We start from the raw sequence: 18,958 nt of genomic DNA, 5'->3' as shown, positions 1-18,958 counted from the left end.
ACCTTGGAGTGACAACTACAGATCACCACAAGCAGGGGGTGCTGGGGGATTTCAGCTCTGGAGCTGCAGCCATAAGACTAATACCTCTGACAGGTGCAGTGAATAGCACTGATGGGTTACACCATGGACACTACGACCAGAGGCGATCAATACCATTCAGTTTAGATTTATTCTACGTTCTGCCAATCTCTGCTTGCTGTCAGTGACTAGGAACATTCATTACTTACATCCAATCACTGAGGGTTTCTTGCTATGTCTCTGTCACTGGGATGCCTGTAGGTACTGACGCCCCCTCCCCCCTATATACACGGATCCCCCCCATGACCCCTGCGCAGGGGCCACAGCCGTCTCATGACCGGTCTTCATATGGAGCAGGGAAGGCGCAGATCCCGCACATGGATTCTCGGGGAACACGCGGCCGCCATCTTGTCCCCGTTCCTCGCGCTCACTCCTGGTGTGTTTTTAGGGATTCTGTGCTGGCGCTCTCCCTGCAAAATAAACAGAAGCATGAAAACCAGCGGCTGCGCCAACTGACCCCCCGATCCAACATGGAGAATGGTATAACCCGGGTCTTCCATAATTCCCTCTTATGATATCACCTCCGCACCACTATCTGCTGACATTAGTAATAATAGAGGACCCTGAGCCCCGCTGTCTGCTGACATTAGTAATAATAGAGGACCCTGAGCCCCGCTGTCTGCTGACATTAGTAATAATACAGGATCCTGAGCCCCGCTGTCTGCTGATATTAGTAATAATACAGGATCCTGAGCCCCGCTGTCTGCTGACATTAGTAATAATACAGGACCCTGAGCCCCGCTGTCTGCTGACATTAGTAATAATAGAGGACCCTGAGCCCCGCTGTCTGCTGACATTAATAATAATAGAGGACCCTGAGCCCCGCTGTCTGCTGACATTAGTAATAATAGAGGATCCTGAGCCCCGCTGTCTGATGACATTAGTAATAATAGAGGACCCTGAGCCCCGCTGTCTGCTGACATTAGTAATAATAGAGGACCCTGAGCCCCGCTGTCTGCTGACATTAGTAATAATAGAGGACCCTGAGCCCCGCTGTCTGCTGACATTAATAATAATAGAGGACCCTGAGCCCCGCTGTCTGCTGACATTAATAATAATAGAGGACCGTGAGCCCCGCTGTCTGCTGACATTAGTAATAATAGAGGACCCTGAGCCCCGCTGTCTGCTGACATTAATAATAATAGAGGACCCTGAGCCCCGCTGTCTGCTGACATTAATAATAATAGAGGACCCTGAGCCCCGCTGTCTGCTGACATTAATAATAATAGAGGACCCTGAGCCCCGCTGTCTGCTGACATTAGTAATAATACAGGACCCTGAGCCCCGCTGTCTGCTGACATTAGTAATAATAGAGGACCCTGAGCCCCGCTGTCTGCTGACATTAGTAATAATAGAGGACCCTGAGCCCCGCTGTCTGCTGATATTAGTAATAATACAGGACCCTGAGCCCCGCTGTCTGCTGACATTAGTAATAATAGAGGACCCTGAGCCCCGCTGTCTGCTGACATTAGTAATAATAGAGGACCCTGAGCCCCGCTGTCTGATGATATTAGTAATAATAGAGGACCCTGAGCCCCGCTGTCTGATGACATTAGTAATAATAGAGGACCCTGAGCCCCGCTGTCTGCTGACATTAGTAATAATAGAGGACCCTGAGCCCCGCTGTCTGCTGACATTAGTAATAATAGAGGACCCTGAGCCCCGCTGTCTGATGATATTAGTAATAATAGAGGACCCTGAGCCCTGCTGTCTGCTGACATTAGTAATAATACAGGATCCTGAGCCCCGCTGTCTGCTGACATTAGTAATAATAGAGGACCCTGAGCCCCGCTGTCTGCTGACATTAGTAATAATACAGGATCCTGAGCCCCGCTGTCTGCTGACATTAGTAATAATACAGGACCCTGAGCCCCGCTGTCTGCTGACATTAGTAATAATAGAGGACCCTGAGCCCCGCTGTCTGCTGACATTAGTAATAATAGAGGACCCTGAGCCCCGCTGTCTGCTGACATTAGTAATAATAGAGGACCCTGAGCCCCGCTGTCTGCTGACATTAGTAATAATAGAGGACCCTGAGCCCCGCTGTCTGCTGACATTAGTAATAATAGAGGACCCTGAGCCCCGCTGTCTGCTGACATTAGTAATAATACAGGACCCTGAGCCCCGCTGTCTGCTGACATTAGTAATAATAGAGGACCCTGAGCCCCGCTGTCTGCTGACATTAGTAATAATAGAGGACCCTGAGCCCCGCTGTCTGCTGACATTAGTAATAATAGAGGACCCTGAGCCCCGCTGTCTGATGATATTAGTAATAATAGAGGACCCTGAGCCCCGCTGTCTGCTGACATTAGTAATAATACAGGACCCTGAGCCCCGCTGTCTGCTGACATTAGTAATAATAGAGGACCCTGAGCCCCGCTGTCTGCTGACATTAGTAATAATAGAGGACCCTGAGCCCCGCTGTCTGCTGACATTAGTAATAATAGAGGACCCTGAGCCCCGCTGTCTGCTGACATTAGTAATAATACAGGACCCTGAGCCCCGCTGTCTGCTGACATTAGTAATAATACAGGACCCTGAGCCCCGCTGTCTGCTGACATTAGTAATAATAGAGGACCCTGAGCCCCGCTGTCTGCTGACATTAGTAATAATAGAGGACCCTGAGCCCCGCTGTCTGCTGATATTAGTAATAATAGAGGACCCTGAGCCCCGCTGTCTGCTGATATTAGTAATAATAGAGGACCCTGAGCCCCGGTGTCTGCTGATATTAGTAATAATAGAGGACCCTGAGCCTCGCTGTCTGCTGACATTAGTAATAATAGAGGACCCTGAGCCCCGCTGTCTGCTGACATTAGTAATAATACAGGATCCTGAGCCCCGCTGTCTGCTGACATTAGTAATAATACAGGATCCTGAGCCCCGCTGTCTGCTGACATTAGTAATAATAGAGGACCCTGAGCCCCGCTGTCTGCTGACATTAGTAATAATAGAGGACCCTGAGCCCCGCTGTCTGCTGACATTAGTAATAATAGAGGACCCTGAGCCTCGCTGTCTGCTGACATTAGTAATAATAGAGGACCCTGAGCCCCGCTGTCTGCTGACATTAGTAATAATAGAGGACCCTGAGCCCCGCTGTCTGCTGACATTAGTAATAATAGAGGACCCTGAGCCCCGCTGTCTGCTGACATTAGTGATAATAGAGGACCCTGAGACCCGCTGTCTGCTGATATTAGTAATAATAGAGGACCCTGAGCCCCGCTGTCTGCTGACATTAATAATAATAGAGGACCCTGAGCCCTGCTGACATTAGTAATAATAGAGGACCCTGAGCCCCGCTGTCTGCTGACATTAGTAATAATACAGGACCCTGAGCCCCGCTGTCTGCTGACATTAGTAATAATAGAGGACCCTGAGCCCCGCTGTCTGCTGACATTAGTAATAATAGAGGACCCTGAGCCCCGCTGTCTGCTGACATTAGTAATAATACAGGACCCTGAGCCCCGCTGTCTGCTGACATTAGTAATAATAGAGGACCCTGAGCCCCGCTGTCTGCTGATATTAGTAATAATAGAGGACCCTGAGCCCCGCTGTCTGCTGATATTAGTAATAATAGAGGACCCTGAGCCCCGGTGTCTGCTGATATTAGTAATAATAGAGGACCCTGAGCCTCGCTGTCTGCTGACATTAGTAATAATAGAGGACCCTGAGCCCCGCTGTCTGCTGACATTAGTAATAATACAGGATCCTGAGCCCCGCTGTCTGCTGACATTAGTAATAATACAGGATCCTGAGCCCCGCTGTCTGCTGACATTAGTAATAATAGAGGACCCTGAGCCCCGCTGTCTGCTGACATTAGTAATAATAGAGGACCCTGAGCCCCGCTGTCTGCTGACATTAGTAATAATAGAGGACCCTGAGCCCCGCTGTCTGCTGACATTAGTAATAATAGAGGACCCTGAGCCCCGCTGTCTGCTGACATTAGTAATAATAGAGGACCCTGAGCCCCGCTGTCTGCTGATATTAGTAATAATAGAGGACCCTGAGCCCCGCTGTCTGCTGACATTAGTGATAATAGAGGACCCTGAGACCCGCTGTCTGCTGATATTAGTAATAATAGAGGACCCTGAGCCCCGCTGTCTGCTGACATTAATAATAATAGAGGACCCTGAGCCCTGCTGACATTAGTAATAATAGAGGACCCTGAGCCCCGCTGTCTGCTGACATTAGTAATAATACAGGACCCTGAGCCCCGCTGTCTGCTGACATTAGTAATAATAGAGGACCCTGAGCCCCGCTGTCTGCTGACATTAGTAATAATAGAGGACCCTGAGCCCCGCTGTCTGCTGACATTAGTAATAATAGAGGACCCTGAGCCCCGCTGTCTGCTGACATTAGTAATAATAGAGGACCCTGAGCCCCGCTGTCTGCTGACATTAGTAATAATAGAGGACCCTGAGCCCCGCTGTCTGCTGACATTAGTAATAATAGAGGACCCTGAGCCCCGCTGTCTGCTGACATTAGTAATAATAGAGGACCCTGAGCCCCGCTGTCTGCTGACATTAGTAATAATAGAGGACCCTGAGCCCCGCTGTCTGCTGACATTAGTAATAATAGAGGACCCTGAGCCCTGCTGACATTAGTAATAATAGAGGACCCTGAGCCCCGCTGTCTGCTGACATTAGTAATAATAGAGGATCCTGAGCCCCGCTGTCTGCTGACATTAGTAATAATAGAGGACCCTGAGCCCCGCTGTCTGCTGACATTAGTAATAATAGAGGACCCTGAGCCCCGCTGTCTGCTGACATTAGTAATAATAGAGGACCCTGAGCCCCGCTGTCTGCTGATATTAGTAATAATAGAGGACCCTGAGCCCCGCTGTCTGCTGACATTAGTAATAATAGAGGACCCTGAGCCCCGCTGTCTGCTGATATTAGTAATAATAGAGGACCCTGAGCCCCGCTGTCTGCTGATATTAGTAATAATAGAGGACCCTGAGCCCCGCTGTCTGCTGACATTAGTAATAATACAGGACCCTGAGCCCCGCTGTCTGCTGACATTAGTAATAATACAGGATCCTGAGCCCCGCTGTCTGCTGACATTAGTAATAATAGAGGACCCTGAGCCCCGCTGTCTGCTGACATTAGTAATAATAGAGGATCCTGAGCCCCGCTGTCTGCTGACATTAGTAATAATAGAGGACCCTGAGCCCCGCTGTCTGCTGACATTAGTAATAATAGAGGACCCTGAGCCCCGCTGTCTGCTGACATTAGTAATAATAGAGGACCCTGAGCCCCGCTGTCTGCTGACATTAGTAATAATAGAGGACCCTGAGCCCCGCTGTCTGCTGACATTAGTAATAATACAGGATCCTGAGCCCCGCTGTCTGCTGACATTAGTAATAATAGAGGATCCTGAGCCCCGCTGTCTGCTGACATTAGTAATAATAGAGGACCCTGAGCCCCGCTGTCTGCTGACATTAGTAATAATAGAGGACCCTGAGCCCCGCTGTCTGCTGACATTAGTAATAATAGAGGACCCTGAGCCCCGCTGTCTGCTGACATTAGTAATAATACAGGATCCTGAGCCCCGCTGTCTGCTGACATTAGTAATAATAGAGGACCCTGAGCCCCGCTGTCTGCTGACATTAGTAATAATAGAGGACCCTGAGACCCGCTGTCTGCTGATATTAGTAATAATAGAGGACCCTGAGCCCCGCTGTCTGCTGACATTAATAATAATAGAGGACCCTGAGCCCCGCTGTCTGCTGACATTAGTAATAATAGAGGACCCTGAGCCCCGCTGTCTGCTGACATTAGTAATAATAGAGGACCCTGAGCCCCGCTGTCTGCTGACATTAGTAATAATAGAGGACCCTGAGCCCCGCTGTCTGCTGACATTAGTAATAATAGAGGACTCTGAGCCCCGCTGTCTGCTGACATTAGTAATAATAGAGGACCCTGAGCCCCGCTGTCTGCTGACATTAGTAATAATACAGGACCCTGAGCCCCGCTGTCTGCTGATATTAGTAATAATAGAGGACCCTGAGCCCCGCTGTCTGCTGACATTAGTAATAATAGAGGATCCTGAGCCCCGCTGTCTGCTGACATTAGTAATAATAGAGGACCCTGAGCCCCGCTGTCTGCTGACATTAGTAATAATAGAGGATCCTGAGCCCCGCTGTCTGCTGACATTAGTAATAATAGAGGACCCTGAGCCCCGCTGTCTGCTGACATTAGTAATAATAGAGGACCCTGAGCCCCGCTGTCTGCTGACATTAGTAATAATACAGGACCCTGAGCCCCGCTGTCTGCTGACATTAGTAATAATAGAGGACCCTGAGCCCCGCTGTCTGCTGACATTAGTAATAATACAGGATCCTGAGCCCCGCTGTCTGCTGACATTAGTAATAATAGAGGACCCTGAGCCTCGCTGTCTGCTGACATTAGTAATAATAGAGGACCCTGAGCCCCGCTGTCTGCTGACATTAGTAATAATAGAGGACCCTGAGCCCCGCTGTCTGCTGACATTAGTAATAATACAGGACCCTGAGCCCCGCTGTCTGCTGACATTAGTAATAATAGAGGACCCTGAGCCCCGCTGTCTGCTGACATTAGTAATAATAGAGGACCCTGAGCCCCGCTGTCTGCTGACATTAGTAATAATAGAGGATCCTGAGCCCCGCTGTCTGCTGACATTAGTAATAATAGAGGACCCTGAGCCCCGCTGTCTGCTGACATTAGTAATAATAGAGGACCCTGAGCCCCGCTGTCTGCTGACATTAGTAATAATACAGGATCCTGAGCCCCGCTGTCTGCTGACATTAGTAATAATAGAGGACCCTGAGCCTCGCTGTCTGCTGACATTAGTAATAATAGAGGACCCTGAGCCCCGCTGTCTGCTGACATTAGTAATAATAGAGGACCCTGAGCCCCGCTGTCTGCTGACATTAGTAATAATAGAGGACCCTGAGCCCCGCTGTCTGCTGACATTAGTAATAATAGAGGACCCTGAGCCCCGCTGTCTGCTGACATTAGTAATAATACAGGACCCTGAGCCCCGCTGTCTGCTGACATTAGTAATAATAGAGGACCCTGAGCCCCGCTGTCTGCTGACATTAGTAATAATAGAGGACCCTGAGCCCCGCTGTCTGCTGACATTAGTAATAATAGAGGACCCTGAGCCCCGCTGTCTGCTGACATTAGTAATAATAGAGGACCCTGAGCCCCGCTGTCTGCTGACATTAGTAATAATACAGGACCCTGAGCCCCGCTGTCTGCTGACATTAGTAATAATAGAGGACCCTGAGCCCCGCTATCTGCTGACATTAGTAATAATAGAGGACCCTGAGCCCCGCTGTCTGCTGACATTAGTAATAATACAGGATCCTGAGCCCCGCTGTCTGCTGACATTAGTAATAATAGAGGACCCTGAGCCTCGCTGTCTGCTGACATTAGTAATAATAGAGGACCCTGAGCCCCGCTGTCTGCTGACATTAGTAATAATAGAGGACCCTGAGCCCCACTATCTGCTGACATTAGTAATAATAGAGGATCCTGAGCCCCGCTGTCTGCTGACATTAGTAATAATAGAGGACCCTGAGCCCCGCTGTCTGCTGACATTAGTAATAATAGAGGACCCTGAGCCCCGCTGTCTGCTGACATTAGTAATAATAGAGGACCCTGAGCCCCGCTGTCTGCTGACATTAGTAATAATAGAGGACCCTGAGCCCCGCTGTCTGCTGACATTAGTAATAATAGAGGACCCTGAGCCCCGCTGTCTGCTGACATTAGTAATAATAGAGGACCCTGAGCCCCGCTGTCTGCTGACATTAGTAATAATAGAGGACCCTGAGCCCCGCTGTCTGCTGACATTAGTAATAATAGAGGACCCTGAGCCCCGCTGTCTGCTGACATTAGTAATAATAGAGGACCCTGAGCCCCGCTGTCTGCTGATATTAGTAATAATAGAGGACCCTGAGCCCCGCTGTCTGCTGATATTAGTAATAATACAGGATCCTGAGCCCCGCTGTCTGCTGACATTAGTAATAATAGAGGACCCTGAGCCCCGCTGTCTGCTGACATTAGTAATAATAGAGGACCCTGAGCCCCGCTGTCTGCTGACATTAGTAATAATAGAGGACCCTGAGCCCCGCTGTCTGCTGATATTAGTAATAATAGAGGACCCTGAGCCCCGCTGTCTGCTGACATTAGTAATAATAGAGGACCCTGAGCCCGCTGTCTGCTGATATTAGTAATAATAGAGGACCCTGAGCCCCGCTGTCTGCTGATATTAGTAATAATAGAGGACCCTGAGCCCCGCTGTCTGCTGACATTAGTAATAATAGAGGACCCTGAGCCCCGCTGTCTGCTGACATTAGTAATAATAGAGGACCCTGAGCCCCGCTGTCTGCTGATATTAGTAATAATAGAGGACCCTGAGCCCCGCTGTCTGCTGACATTAGTAATAATAGAGGACCCTGAGCCCCGCTGTCTGCTGACATTAGTAATAATAGAGGACCCTGAGCCCCGCTGTCTGCTGACATTAGTAATAATAGAGGACCCTGAGCCCCGCTGTCTGCTGATATTAGTAATAATAGAGGACCCTGAGCCCCGCTGTCTGCTGACATTAGTAATAATAGAGGACCCTGAGCCCCGCTGTCTGCTGACATTAGTAATAATAGAGGACCCTGAGCCCCGCTGTCTGCTGATATTAGTAATAATAGAGGACCCTGAGCCTCGCTGTCTGCTGACATTAGTAATAATAGAGGACCCTGAGCCCCGCTGTCTGCTGACATTAGTAATAATAGAGGACCCTGAGCCCCGCTGTCTGCTGATATTAGTAATAATAGAGGACCCTGAGCCCCGCTGTCTGCTGACATTAGTAATAATAGAGGACCCTGAGCCCCGCTGTCTGCTGATATTAGTAATAATAGAGGATCCTGAGCCCCGCTGTGGGAAATGCAGGGTTCGAGGGGTCTGTATCTACAGGGGGAGGGGTCTGTATCTACAGGGGGAGGGGTCCGTATCTACAGGGGGAGGGGTCCGTATCTACAGGGGGAGGGGTCCGTATCTACAGGGGGAGGGGTCCGTATCTACAGGGGGAGGGGTCCGTATCTACAGGGGGAGGGGTCCGTATCTACAGGGGGAGGGGTCAGTATCTATAGGGGGAAGGGTCACTATCTACATAGGGTGGGATTATCTACAGGGGGAGGAGTCAGTATCTATAGGTGGACGGCTCACTATCTATAGGGGGAGGGGTCACTATCTACATGGGGTGGGGCTATTATCTCCAGGGGGAGGAGTCAGCATCTATATGGGGAGGGCTCACTATCTATAGGGGGAGGGGTCACTATAGAGGGAGGGGTCACTATCTACATGGGGTGGGGCTATTATCTACAGGGGAGGAGTCAGTATCTATATGGGGAGGCTCACTATCTACAGGGGGAGGAGTCAGTATCTACAGGGGGAGTTACTATATCCAGGGGGAGGAGTCACTATTTAAAAGGGGTGGGCCATTATCTACAGGGGGAGGAGTCAGTATCTATATGGGGCGGGCTCACTATCTACAGGGGAAGGGGTCACTATCTACAGGGGGAGGGGTCACTATCTACAGGGGAAGGGGTCACTATCTACAGGGGGAGGGGTCACTATCTATAGGGGGAGGGGTCACTATCTACAGGGGAAGGGGTCACTATCTACAGGGGGAGGGGTCACTATCTACAGGGGGAGGGGTCACTATCTACAGGGGGAGGGGTCACTATCTATAGGGGGGGCTCACTATCTATAGGGGGAGGAGTCAGTATCTATAATGGGAGGGGTCACTATCTACAGGGGGAGGGGTCACTATCTACAGGGGGAGGGGTCACTATCTATAGGGGGGCTCACTATCTATAGGGGGAGGAGTCAGTATCTATAATGGGAGGGGTCACTATCTACAGGGGGAGGGGTCACTATCTACAGGGGGAGGGGTCACTATCTATAGGGGGGCTCACTATCTACAGGGGGAGGGGTCACTATCTACAGAGGGAGGGGTCACTATCTACAGGGGAAGGGGTCACTATCTACAGGGGGAGGGGTCACTATCTACAGGGGGAGGGGTCACTATCTACAGGGGGAGGGGTCACTATCTACAGGGGGAGGGGTCACTATCTACAGGGGGAGGGGTCACTATCTACAGGGGGAGGGGTCACTATCTACAGGGGGAGGGGTCACTATCTATAGGGGGAGGAGTCAGTATCTATAATGGGAGGAGTCACTATCTACAGGGGGAGGGGTCACTATCTGCAGGGGGAGGGGTCACTATCTGCAGGGGGAGGAGTCAGTATCTATAATGGGAGGAGTCACTATATACAGGGGGAGGAGTCAGTATCTATAATGGGAGGAGTCACTATCTGCAGGGGGAGGAGTCAGTATCTATATGGGGCGGGCTCACTATCTACAGGGGAAGGAGTCAGTATCTATAATGGGAGGAGTCACTATCTGCAGGGGGAGGAGTCAGTATCTATATGGGGCGGGCTCACTATCTACAGGGGGAGGGGTCACTATCTATAATGGGAGGAGTCACTATCTGCAGGGGGAGGGGTCACTATCCGCAGGGCCCCACTCACCAGGCTGCCGGGTGCTCCGCGGTTCCGCCGTTCTGTCCGCCCATGCCTGTGAAGACACAGAGCCGTCAGGTGTCGCGGAGCAGAGGGGCCCCCGCGCGGCCCGGGCACTCACCCTGCCGGTAGTACAGGCCGTTGACGGTCGGTCCGTAGCTCCGCCAGGCCAGCTGGATGGCGGTCAGGCTCAGCAGCAGCCAGGCCAGGAGCAGCTTGAAGATGGCGGCTCTCAGGTCGTTACTCTCCCAGTCCCGGCTGAAGTCCGCGCAGACCCCGAGCACGGAGCCGAAGAGCGGGGAGAGCAGCTGCGGGGCCCCGAGCTCCATCCTGAGCGGCCACCGCGGGGAATGCTGGGAGAGGGCGTCACCACGGCGTGCCAATCATCGTGACGTGGGCGTGGTCTCTCCCTACCCTCCTGTCGCATCAAGACAATACAATGTATCAGATGTGCAATAAAGGGGGCGTGGCCACAGACAGTTGTCAGTAACAGTGTGATGCCTCAGTAACAGTGTGACCCCGGCAGTGTGATGCCTCAGTAACAGTGTGACCCCGGCAGTGTGATGCCTCAGTAACAGTGTGACCCCGGCAGTGTGATGCCTCAGTAACAGTGCGACCCCGGCAGTGTGATGCCTCAGTAACAGTGCGACCCCGGCAGGGTGATGCCTCAGTAACAGTGTGACCCCGGCAGTGTGATGCCTCAGTAACAGTGTGACCCCGGCAGTGTGATGCCTCAGTAACAGTGTGACCCCGGCAGGGTGATGCCTAAGTAACAGTGTGACCCCGGCAGTGTGATGCCTCAGTAACAGTGTGACCCCGGCAGGGTGATGCCTCAGTAACAGTGTGACACCGGCAGTGTGATGCCTCAGTAACAGTGTGATGCCTCAGTAACAGTGTGACCCCGGCAGTGTGATGCCTCAGTAACAGTGCGACCCCGGCAGTGTGATGCCTCAGTAACAGTGCGACCCCGGCAGGGTGATGCCTCAGTAACAGTGCGACCCCGGCAGTGTGATGCCTCAGTAACAGTGCGACCCCGGCAGTGTGATGCCCCAGTAACAGTGTGACCCCGGCAGTGTGATGCCTCAGTAACAGTGTGACCCCGGCAGTGTGATGCCTCAGTAACAGTGCGACCCCGGCAGGGTGATGCCTCAGTAACAGTGCGACCCCGGCAGGGTGATGCCTCAGTAACAGTGCGACCCCGGCAGTGTGATGCCTCAGTAACAGTGCGACCCCGGCAGTGTGATGCCTCAGTAACAGTGCGACCCCGGCAGTGTGATGCCTCAGTAACAGTGCGACCCCGGCAGTGTGATGCCTCAGTAACAGTGCGACCCCGGCAGTGTGATGCCTCAGTAACAGTGTGACCCCGGCAGTGTGATGCCTCAGCAACAGTGTGACCCCGGCATGGTGATGCCTCAGTAACAGTGCGACCCCGGCAGTGTGATGCCTCAGTAACAGTGCGACCCCGGCAGTGTGATGCCTCAGTAACAGTGTGACCCCGGCAGGGTGATGCCTCAGTAACAGTGCGACCCCGGCAGTGTGATGCCTCAGTAACAGTGTGACCCCGGCAGTGTGATGCCTCAGCAACAGTGTGACCCCGGCATGGTGATGCCTCAGTAACAGTGCGACCCCGGCAGTGTGATGCCTCAGTAACAGTGTGATGCCTCAGTAACAGTGTGACCCCGGCAGTGTGATGCCTCAGTAACAGTGTGATGCCTCAGTAACAGTGTGACCCCGGCAGTGTGATGCCTCAGTAACAGTGTGACCCCGGCAGTGTGATGCCTCAGTAACAGTGTGACCCCGGCAGGGTGATGCCTAAATAACAGTGCGACCCCGGCAGTGTGATGCCTCAGTAACAGTGTGACCCCGGCAGTGTGATGCCTCAGTAACAGTGCGACCCCGGCAGTGTGATGCCTCAGTAACAGTGCGACCCCGGCAGTGTGATGCCTCAGTAACAGTGTGACCCCGGCAGTGTGATGCCTCAGTAACAGTGTGACCCCGGCAGGGTGATGCCTCAGTAAAAGTGTGACCCCGGCAGTGTGATGCCTCAGTAACAGTGTGACCCCGGCAGTGTGATGCCTCAGTAACAGTGTGACCCCGGCAGTGTGAAGGGTCAGTAACAGTGCGACCCCGACAGTGTGATGCCTCAGTAACAGTGTGACACCGGCAGTGTGATGCCTCAGTAACAGTGTGACCCCGGCAGTGTGATGCCTCAGTAACAGTGTGACACCGGCAGTGTGATGCCTCAGTAACAGTGTGACCCCGGCAGTGTGATGCCTCAGTAACAGTGTGACCCCGGCAGTGTGATGCCTCAGTAACAGTGTGACCCCGGCAGTGTGATGCCTCAGTAACAGTGCGACCCCGGCAGTGTGATGCCTCAGTAACAGTGTGACCCCGGCAGGGTGATGCCTAAGTAACAGTGTGACCCCGGCAGTGTGATGCCCCAGTAACAGTGTGACCCCGGCAGTGTGATGCCTCAGTAACAGTGTGACCCCGGCAGTGTGATGCCTCAGTAACAGTGTGACCCCGGCAGGGTGATGCCCAAGTAACAGTGTGACCCCGGCAGTGTGATGCCCCAGTAACAGTGTGACCCCGGCAGTGTGATGCGTCAGTAACAGTGTGACCCCGGCAGTGTGATGCCTCAGTAACAGTGTGACCCCGGCAGGGTGATGCCTCAGTAAAAGTGTGACCCCGGCAGTGTGATGCCTCAGTAACAGTGTGACCCCGGCAGTGTGATGCCTCAGTAACAGTGTGACCCCGGCAGTGTGATGCCTCAGTAACAGTGTGACCCCGGCAGGGTGATGCCTAAGTAACAGTGCGACCCCGACAGTGTGATGCCTCAGTAACAGTGTGACCCCGGCAGTGTGATGCCTCAGTAACAGTGCGACCCCGGCAGTGTGATGCCTCAGTAACAGTGTGACCCCGGCAGGGTGATGCCTAAGTAACAGTGCGACACCGGCAGTGTGATGCCTCAGTAACAGTGTGACCCCGGCAGTGTGATGCCTCAGTAACAGTGTGACCCCGGCAGTGTGATGCCTCAGTAACAGTGCGACCCCGGCAGTGTGATGCCTCAGTAACAGTGTGACCCCGGCAGTGTGATGCCTCAGTAACAGTGTGACCCCGGCAGGGTGATGCCTAAGTAACAGTGTGACCCCGGCAGTGTGATGCCTCAGTAACAGTGTGACCCCGGCAGTGTGATGCGTCAGTAACAGTGCGACCCCGGCAGTGTGATGCCTCAGTAACAGTGCGACCCCGGCAGTGTGATGCCTCAGTAACAGTGTGACCCCGGCAGTGTGATGCCTCAGTAACAGTGTGACCCCGGCAGTGTGATGCCTCAGTAACAGTGTGACCCCGGCAGTGTGATGCCCCAGTAACAGTGTGACCCCGGCAGTGTGATGCGTCAGTAACAGTGTGACCCCGGCAGTGTGATGCCTCAGTAACAGTGTGACCCCGGCAGTGTGATGCCTCAGTAACAGTGCGACCCCGGCAGTGTGATGCCTCAGTAACAGTGTGACCCCGGCAGTGTGATGCCTCAGTAACAGTGTGACCCCGGCAGTGTGATGCCTCAGTAACAGTGCGACCCCGGCAGTGTGATGCCTCAGTAACAGTGTGACCCCGGCAGTGTGATGCCTCAGTAACAGTGCGACCCCGGCAGTGTGATGCCTCAGTAACAGTGTGATGCCTCAGTAACAGTGTGACCCCGGCAGTGTGATGCCTCAGTAACAGTGTGACCCCGGCAGTATGATGCCTCAGTAACAGTGCGACCCCGGCAGTGTGATGCCTCAGTAACAGTGTGACCCCGGCAGGGTGATGCCTCAGTAACAGTGTGACACCGGCAGTGTGATGCCTCAGTAACAGTGTGACCCCGGCAGTGTGATGCCTCAGTAACAGTGTGACCCCGGCAGTCTGATGCCTCAGTAACAGTGTGACCACGGCAGTGTGATGCCTCAGTAACAGTGTGACCCCGGCAGTGTGATGCCTCAGTAACAGTGTGACCCCGGCAGTGTGATGCCTCAGTAACAGTGTGACCCCGGCAGTGTGATGCCTCAGTAACAGTGTGACCCCGGCAGGGTGATGCCTCAGTAACAGTGTGACACCGGCAGTGTGATGCCTCAGTAACAGTGTGACCCCGGCAGTGTGATGCCTCAGTAACAGTGTGACCCCGGCAGTGTGAAGGGTCAGTAACAGTGCGACCCCGGCAGTGTGATGCCTCAGTAACAGTGCGACCCCGGCAGTATGATGCCTCAGTAACAGTGCGACCCCGGCAGTGTGATGCCTCAGTAACAGTGTGACCCCGGCAGTGTGATGCCTCAGTAACAGTGTGACCCCGGCAGTGTGATGCCTCAGTAACAGTGTGACCCCGGCAGTGTGATGCCTCAGTAACAGTGTGACCCCGGCAGTGTGATGCCTCAGTAACAGTGTGACCCCGGCAGTGTGATGCCTCAGTAACAGTGTGACCCCGGCAGTGTGATGCCTCAGTAACAGTGCGACCCCGGCAGTGTGATGCCTCAGTAACAGTGCGACCCCGGCAGGGTGATGCCTCAGTAACAGTGTGACCCCGGCAGTGTGATGCCTCAGTAACAGTGCGACCCCGGCAGTGTGATGCCTCAGTAACAGTGTGATGCCTCAGTAACAGTGTGACCCCGGCAGTGTGATGCCTCAGTAACAGTGTGATGCCTCAGTAACAGTGTGATGCCTCAGTAACAGTGCGACCCCGGCAGTGTGATGCCTCAGTAACAGTGCGACCCCGGCAGTGTGATGCCTCAGTAACAGTGTGACCCCGGCAGTGTGATGCCTCAGTAACAGTGCGACCCCGGCAGTGTGATGCCTCAGTAACAGTGCGACCCCGGCAGTGTGATGCCTCAGTAACAGTGTGACCCCGGCAGTGTGATGCCTCAGTAACAGTGCGACCCCGGCAGTGTGATGCCTCAGTAACAGTGTGACCCCGGCAGTGTGATGCCTCAGTAACAGTGTGACCCCGGCAGTGTGATGCCTCAGTAACAGTGCGACCCCGGCAGTGTGATGCCTCAGTAACAGTGCGACCCCGGCAGTGTGATGCCTCAGTAACAGTGTGACCCCGGCAGTGTGATGCCTCAGTAACAGTGCGACCCCGGCAGTGTGATGCCTCAGTAACAGTGCGACCCCGGCAGTGTGATGCCTCAGTAACAGTGTGACCCCGGCAGTGTGATGCCTCAGTAACAGTGTGATAATGCCGCCGCCGCGCTGTGACTACGGCTGTGCCTGCTCCTTGTTGTGGACACGGGGGCCCCATTCCCTTCTCCTCCTTCCAGTCTATTTTACTAAACGCTTCAGGATAAAGGATGTGAACACAGCCCTATAACGGGGGCTGCACTGGACTTCTGACAACTCCAGGGGCACTGCTAGTCTGGGACTCGGGCCCGGGGCCTGCACCTAGTGGGTGCTGCAGATACAACTGTATAGCCATCCACAGCTGAATAGTGCGGGGGGCACGGGGCCAATGGAGGCAGATGTGTAGGGGGGCTTCCAGCAGGACTCAGGCGATTGGTTAGTTGTCGGGTCACTGTGAGGGGGGCATTAAAACTATTGAGGCACAATAGAGGGGTCTTATTACTACTGGGGGACTATAGAGGGGCCTTATTAATATTGGTGGCACTACAGAGGGGCCTTATTACTACTGGATATTATAGAGGAGTCTTATTACTACTGGGGGAACTATAGATGGGTCTTATTACTACTGGGGGCACTATAGAGGGGCCGTATTACTACTGGGGGCACTATAGAGGAGTCGTATTACTACTGGGGGCACTATAGAGGAGTCTTATTACTACTGGGGGAACTATAGATGGGTCTTATTACTACTGGGGGCACTATAGAGGGGCCGTATTACTACTGGGGGCACTATAGAGGGGCCGTATTACTACTGGGGGAACTATAGAGGAGTATTATTACTACTTGGGCCACTATAGAGGAGTCTTATTATTACTGGGGCACTATAGAGGAGTCGTATTACTACTGGGGGCACTATAGAGGGGCCGTATTACTACTGGGGGAACTATAGAGGAGTATTATTACTACTGGGGGCACTATAGAGGAGTATTATTACTACTGGGGCACTATAGAGGAGTATTATTACTACTGGAGGCACTATAGAGGAGTATTATTACTACTGGGGGCACTATAGAGGAGTATTATTACTACTGGGGGCACTATAGAGGAGTATTATTACTACTGGGGCACTATAGAGGAGTATTATTACTACTGGAGGCACTATAGAGGAGTATTATTACTACTGGGGGCACTATAGAGGAGTATTATTACTACTGGGGGCACTATAGAGGAGTATTATTACTACTGGGGCACTATAGAGGGTCCTTATTACTACTGGGGGCACTATAGAGGAGTATTATTACTACTGGGGGCACTATAGAGGAGTATTATTACTACTGGGGGCACTATAAAGGAGTATTATTACTACTGGGGGCACTATAGAGGAGTATTATTACTACTGGGGGCACTATAGAGGAGTTTTATTACTACTGGGGCACTATAGAGGAGTATTATTACTACTGGAGGCACTATAGAGGAGTATTATTACTACTGGGGGCACTATAGAGGAGTATTATTACTACTGGGGGCACTATAGAGGAGTATTATTACTACTGGGGGCACTATAGAGGAGTATTATTACTACTGGGGGCACTATAGAGGAGTCATATTACTACTGGGGGCACTATAGAGGGTCCTTATTACTACTGGGGGCACTATAAAGGAGTATTATTACTACTGGGGGCACTATAGAGGAGTATTATTACTACTGGGGGCACTATAGAGGAGTATTATTACTACTGGAGGCACTATAGAGGAGTATTATTACTACTGGGGGCACTATAGAGGAGTATTATTACTACTGGGGGCACTATAGAGGAGTATTATTACTACTGGGGGCACTATAGAGGAGTATTATTACTACTGGGGGCACTATAGAGGAGTATTATTACTACTGGGGGCACTATAGAGGAGTATTATTACTACTGGGGCACTATAGAGGGTCCTTATTACTACTGGGGGCACTATAGAGGAGTATTATTACTACTGGGGGCACTATAGAGGAGTATTATTACTACTGGAGGCACTATAGAGGAGTATTACTACTACTTTGGAGCATTAGCACTGTAAGGCCCCTTTCAGACGAGCGAGTATTCCGCGCGGGTGCAATGCGTGATGCGAACGCATTGCACCAGCCCGGAATCCGGACCCATTCATTTCAGTGGTTCTGTGGACATGTGCGTTGGATTTCATGTATCATTTCTGCGTCGCGTGAAAATCTCAGCACATTCTATATTCTGCGATTTTCACGCGGCGCTGGCCCCATAGAAGTGAATGGGGCTGCTTGAAAATCGCATTCGCAAGCAAGTGCGGATGTGATGCGTTTTTCACGGATGTTTCCTAAGAGATGTTGTTTGTAAACATTCCGTTTTTTATCACGCGCGTACAAAACGCATTAAATCGCATTGCAACTGCACGGAAAAAACTGAACGCGATCGCAAACAAAACTGAATGGACTTACTTGTGAAATTGCTAATTTTTCACTGAACGCATCCGCAACGCATCCGGACCTAATCCGGACACGCTCATCTGCAGGGCCTGAGGGTACTATCACTTATCGGGCCCTCTGGGAGACAGTTACTATTGGTGGGACTTTTAGGCCTCCTGCACACAAACGTTTTTTTTTCCCGTTTACGTTCCGTTTTTTGCGTTCCATATACGGAACCATTTATTACAATGGATCCGGATAAAAAAACTTTAGGTACTCCGTATGCTTTCTGTTTCCGTATTTCCGTTCAAGGACAGAACATGTCCTATTATTGTCTGCATAACGGACAAGGACAGGACTGTTCTATTAGGGGCCGGCTGTTCCGTAAAAAACTGAATGCACACGGGTGTCATCCGTATTTTTTGCGGACCGCAAAATACAGAAAAAGCCATACGGTTGTGTGAAGGAGGCCTTAAGGTCACTACTACTAGGGGGACCTCCTGCATTTGGGGGGCGCACAGCGGGCACATTATTGGGGGGGGGGGCAGCAGGACTACACGGTTCGGGCAGATACGAGACGTATCATGGTGGTCCGGGGCTGAATCTCCGGATGTTGGAGGCAGGTGGCGCTGTGTTCTCCTGTATGTTTGGTAGTGCCGAAGCACACACCTATGTCCCAGTTAGAGGGCCAGGCTGCACAACACGCACACAGCCATGACGCTGATGATGCGCTCACCACCTCCCTGCTCGTGTGGAAAGCAGAAAATAGCAGCAAGGCTATTTATACCCCGCCCAGCCCTGCATCCGCT

The 18,958-nt window shown here is 52.1% G+C and overlaps 1 protein-coding gene across 1 annotated transcript; it reads right to left on the bottom strand.

The window, feature by feature from the left end:
• Positions 1-445: 445 nt before the first annotated feature.
• On the bottom strand, positions 446-11,011 carry TCTA (T cell leukemia translocation altered). The gene is made up of 3 exons (XM_040408013.1): positions 10,758-11,011; positions 10,646-10,691; positions 446-488 (listed from the first exon to the last, which is right to left on the bottom strand). The coding sequence occupies exons 1-3, from the start codon at positions 10,963-10,965 to the stop codon at positions 446-448; spliced, it is 297 nt and encodes a 98-aa protein (XP_040263947.1). The 5' UTR covers positions 10,966-11,011.
• Between the last annotated feature and the right edge of the window lie 7,947 nt (positions 11,012-18,958).

This window comes from Bufo bufo, chromosome 9 (genome assembly GCF_905171765.1).
Source record: "Bufo bufo chromosome 9, aBufBuf1.1, whole genome shotgun sequence".
Taxonomy (NCBI): Eukaryota; Metazoa; Chordata; class Amphibia; order Anura; family Bufonidae; genus Bufo; species Bufo bufo.
The sequence above is the reverse complement of the archived record's forward strand: the minus strand, read 5'-3'. Positions and strand labels throughout refer to the sequence as shown.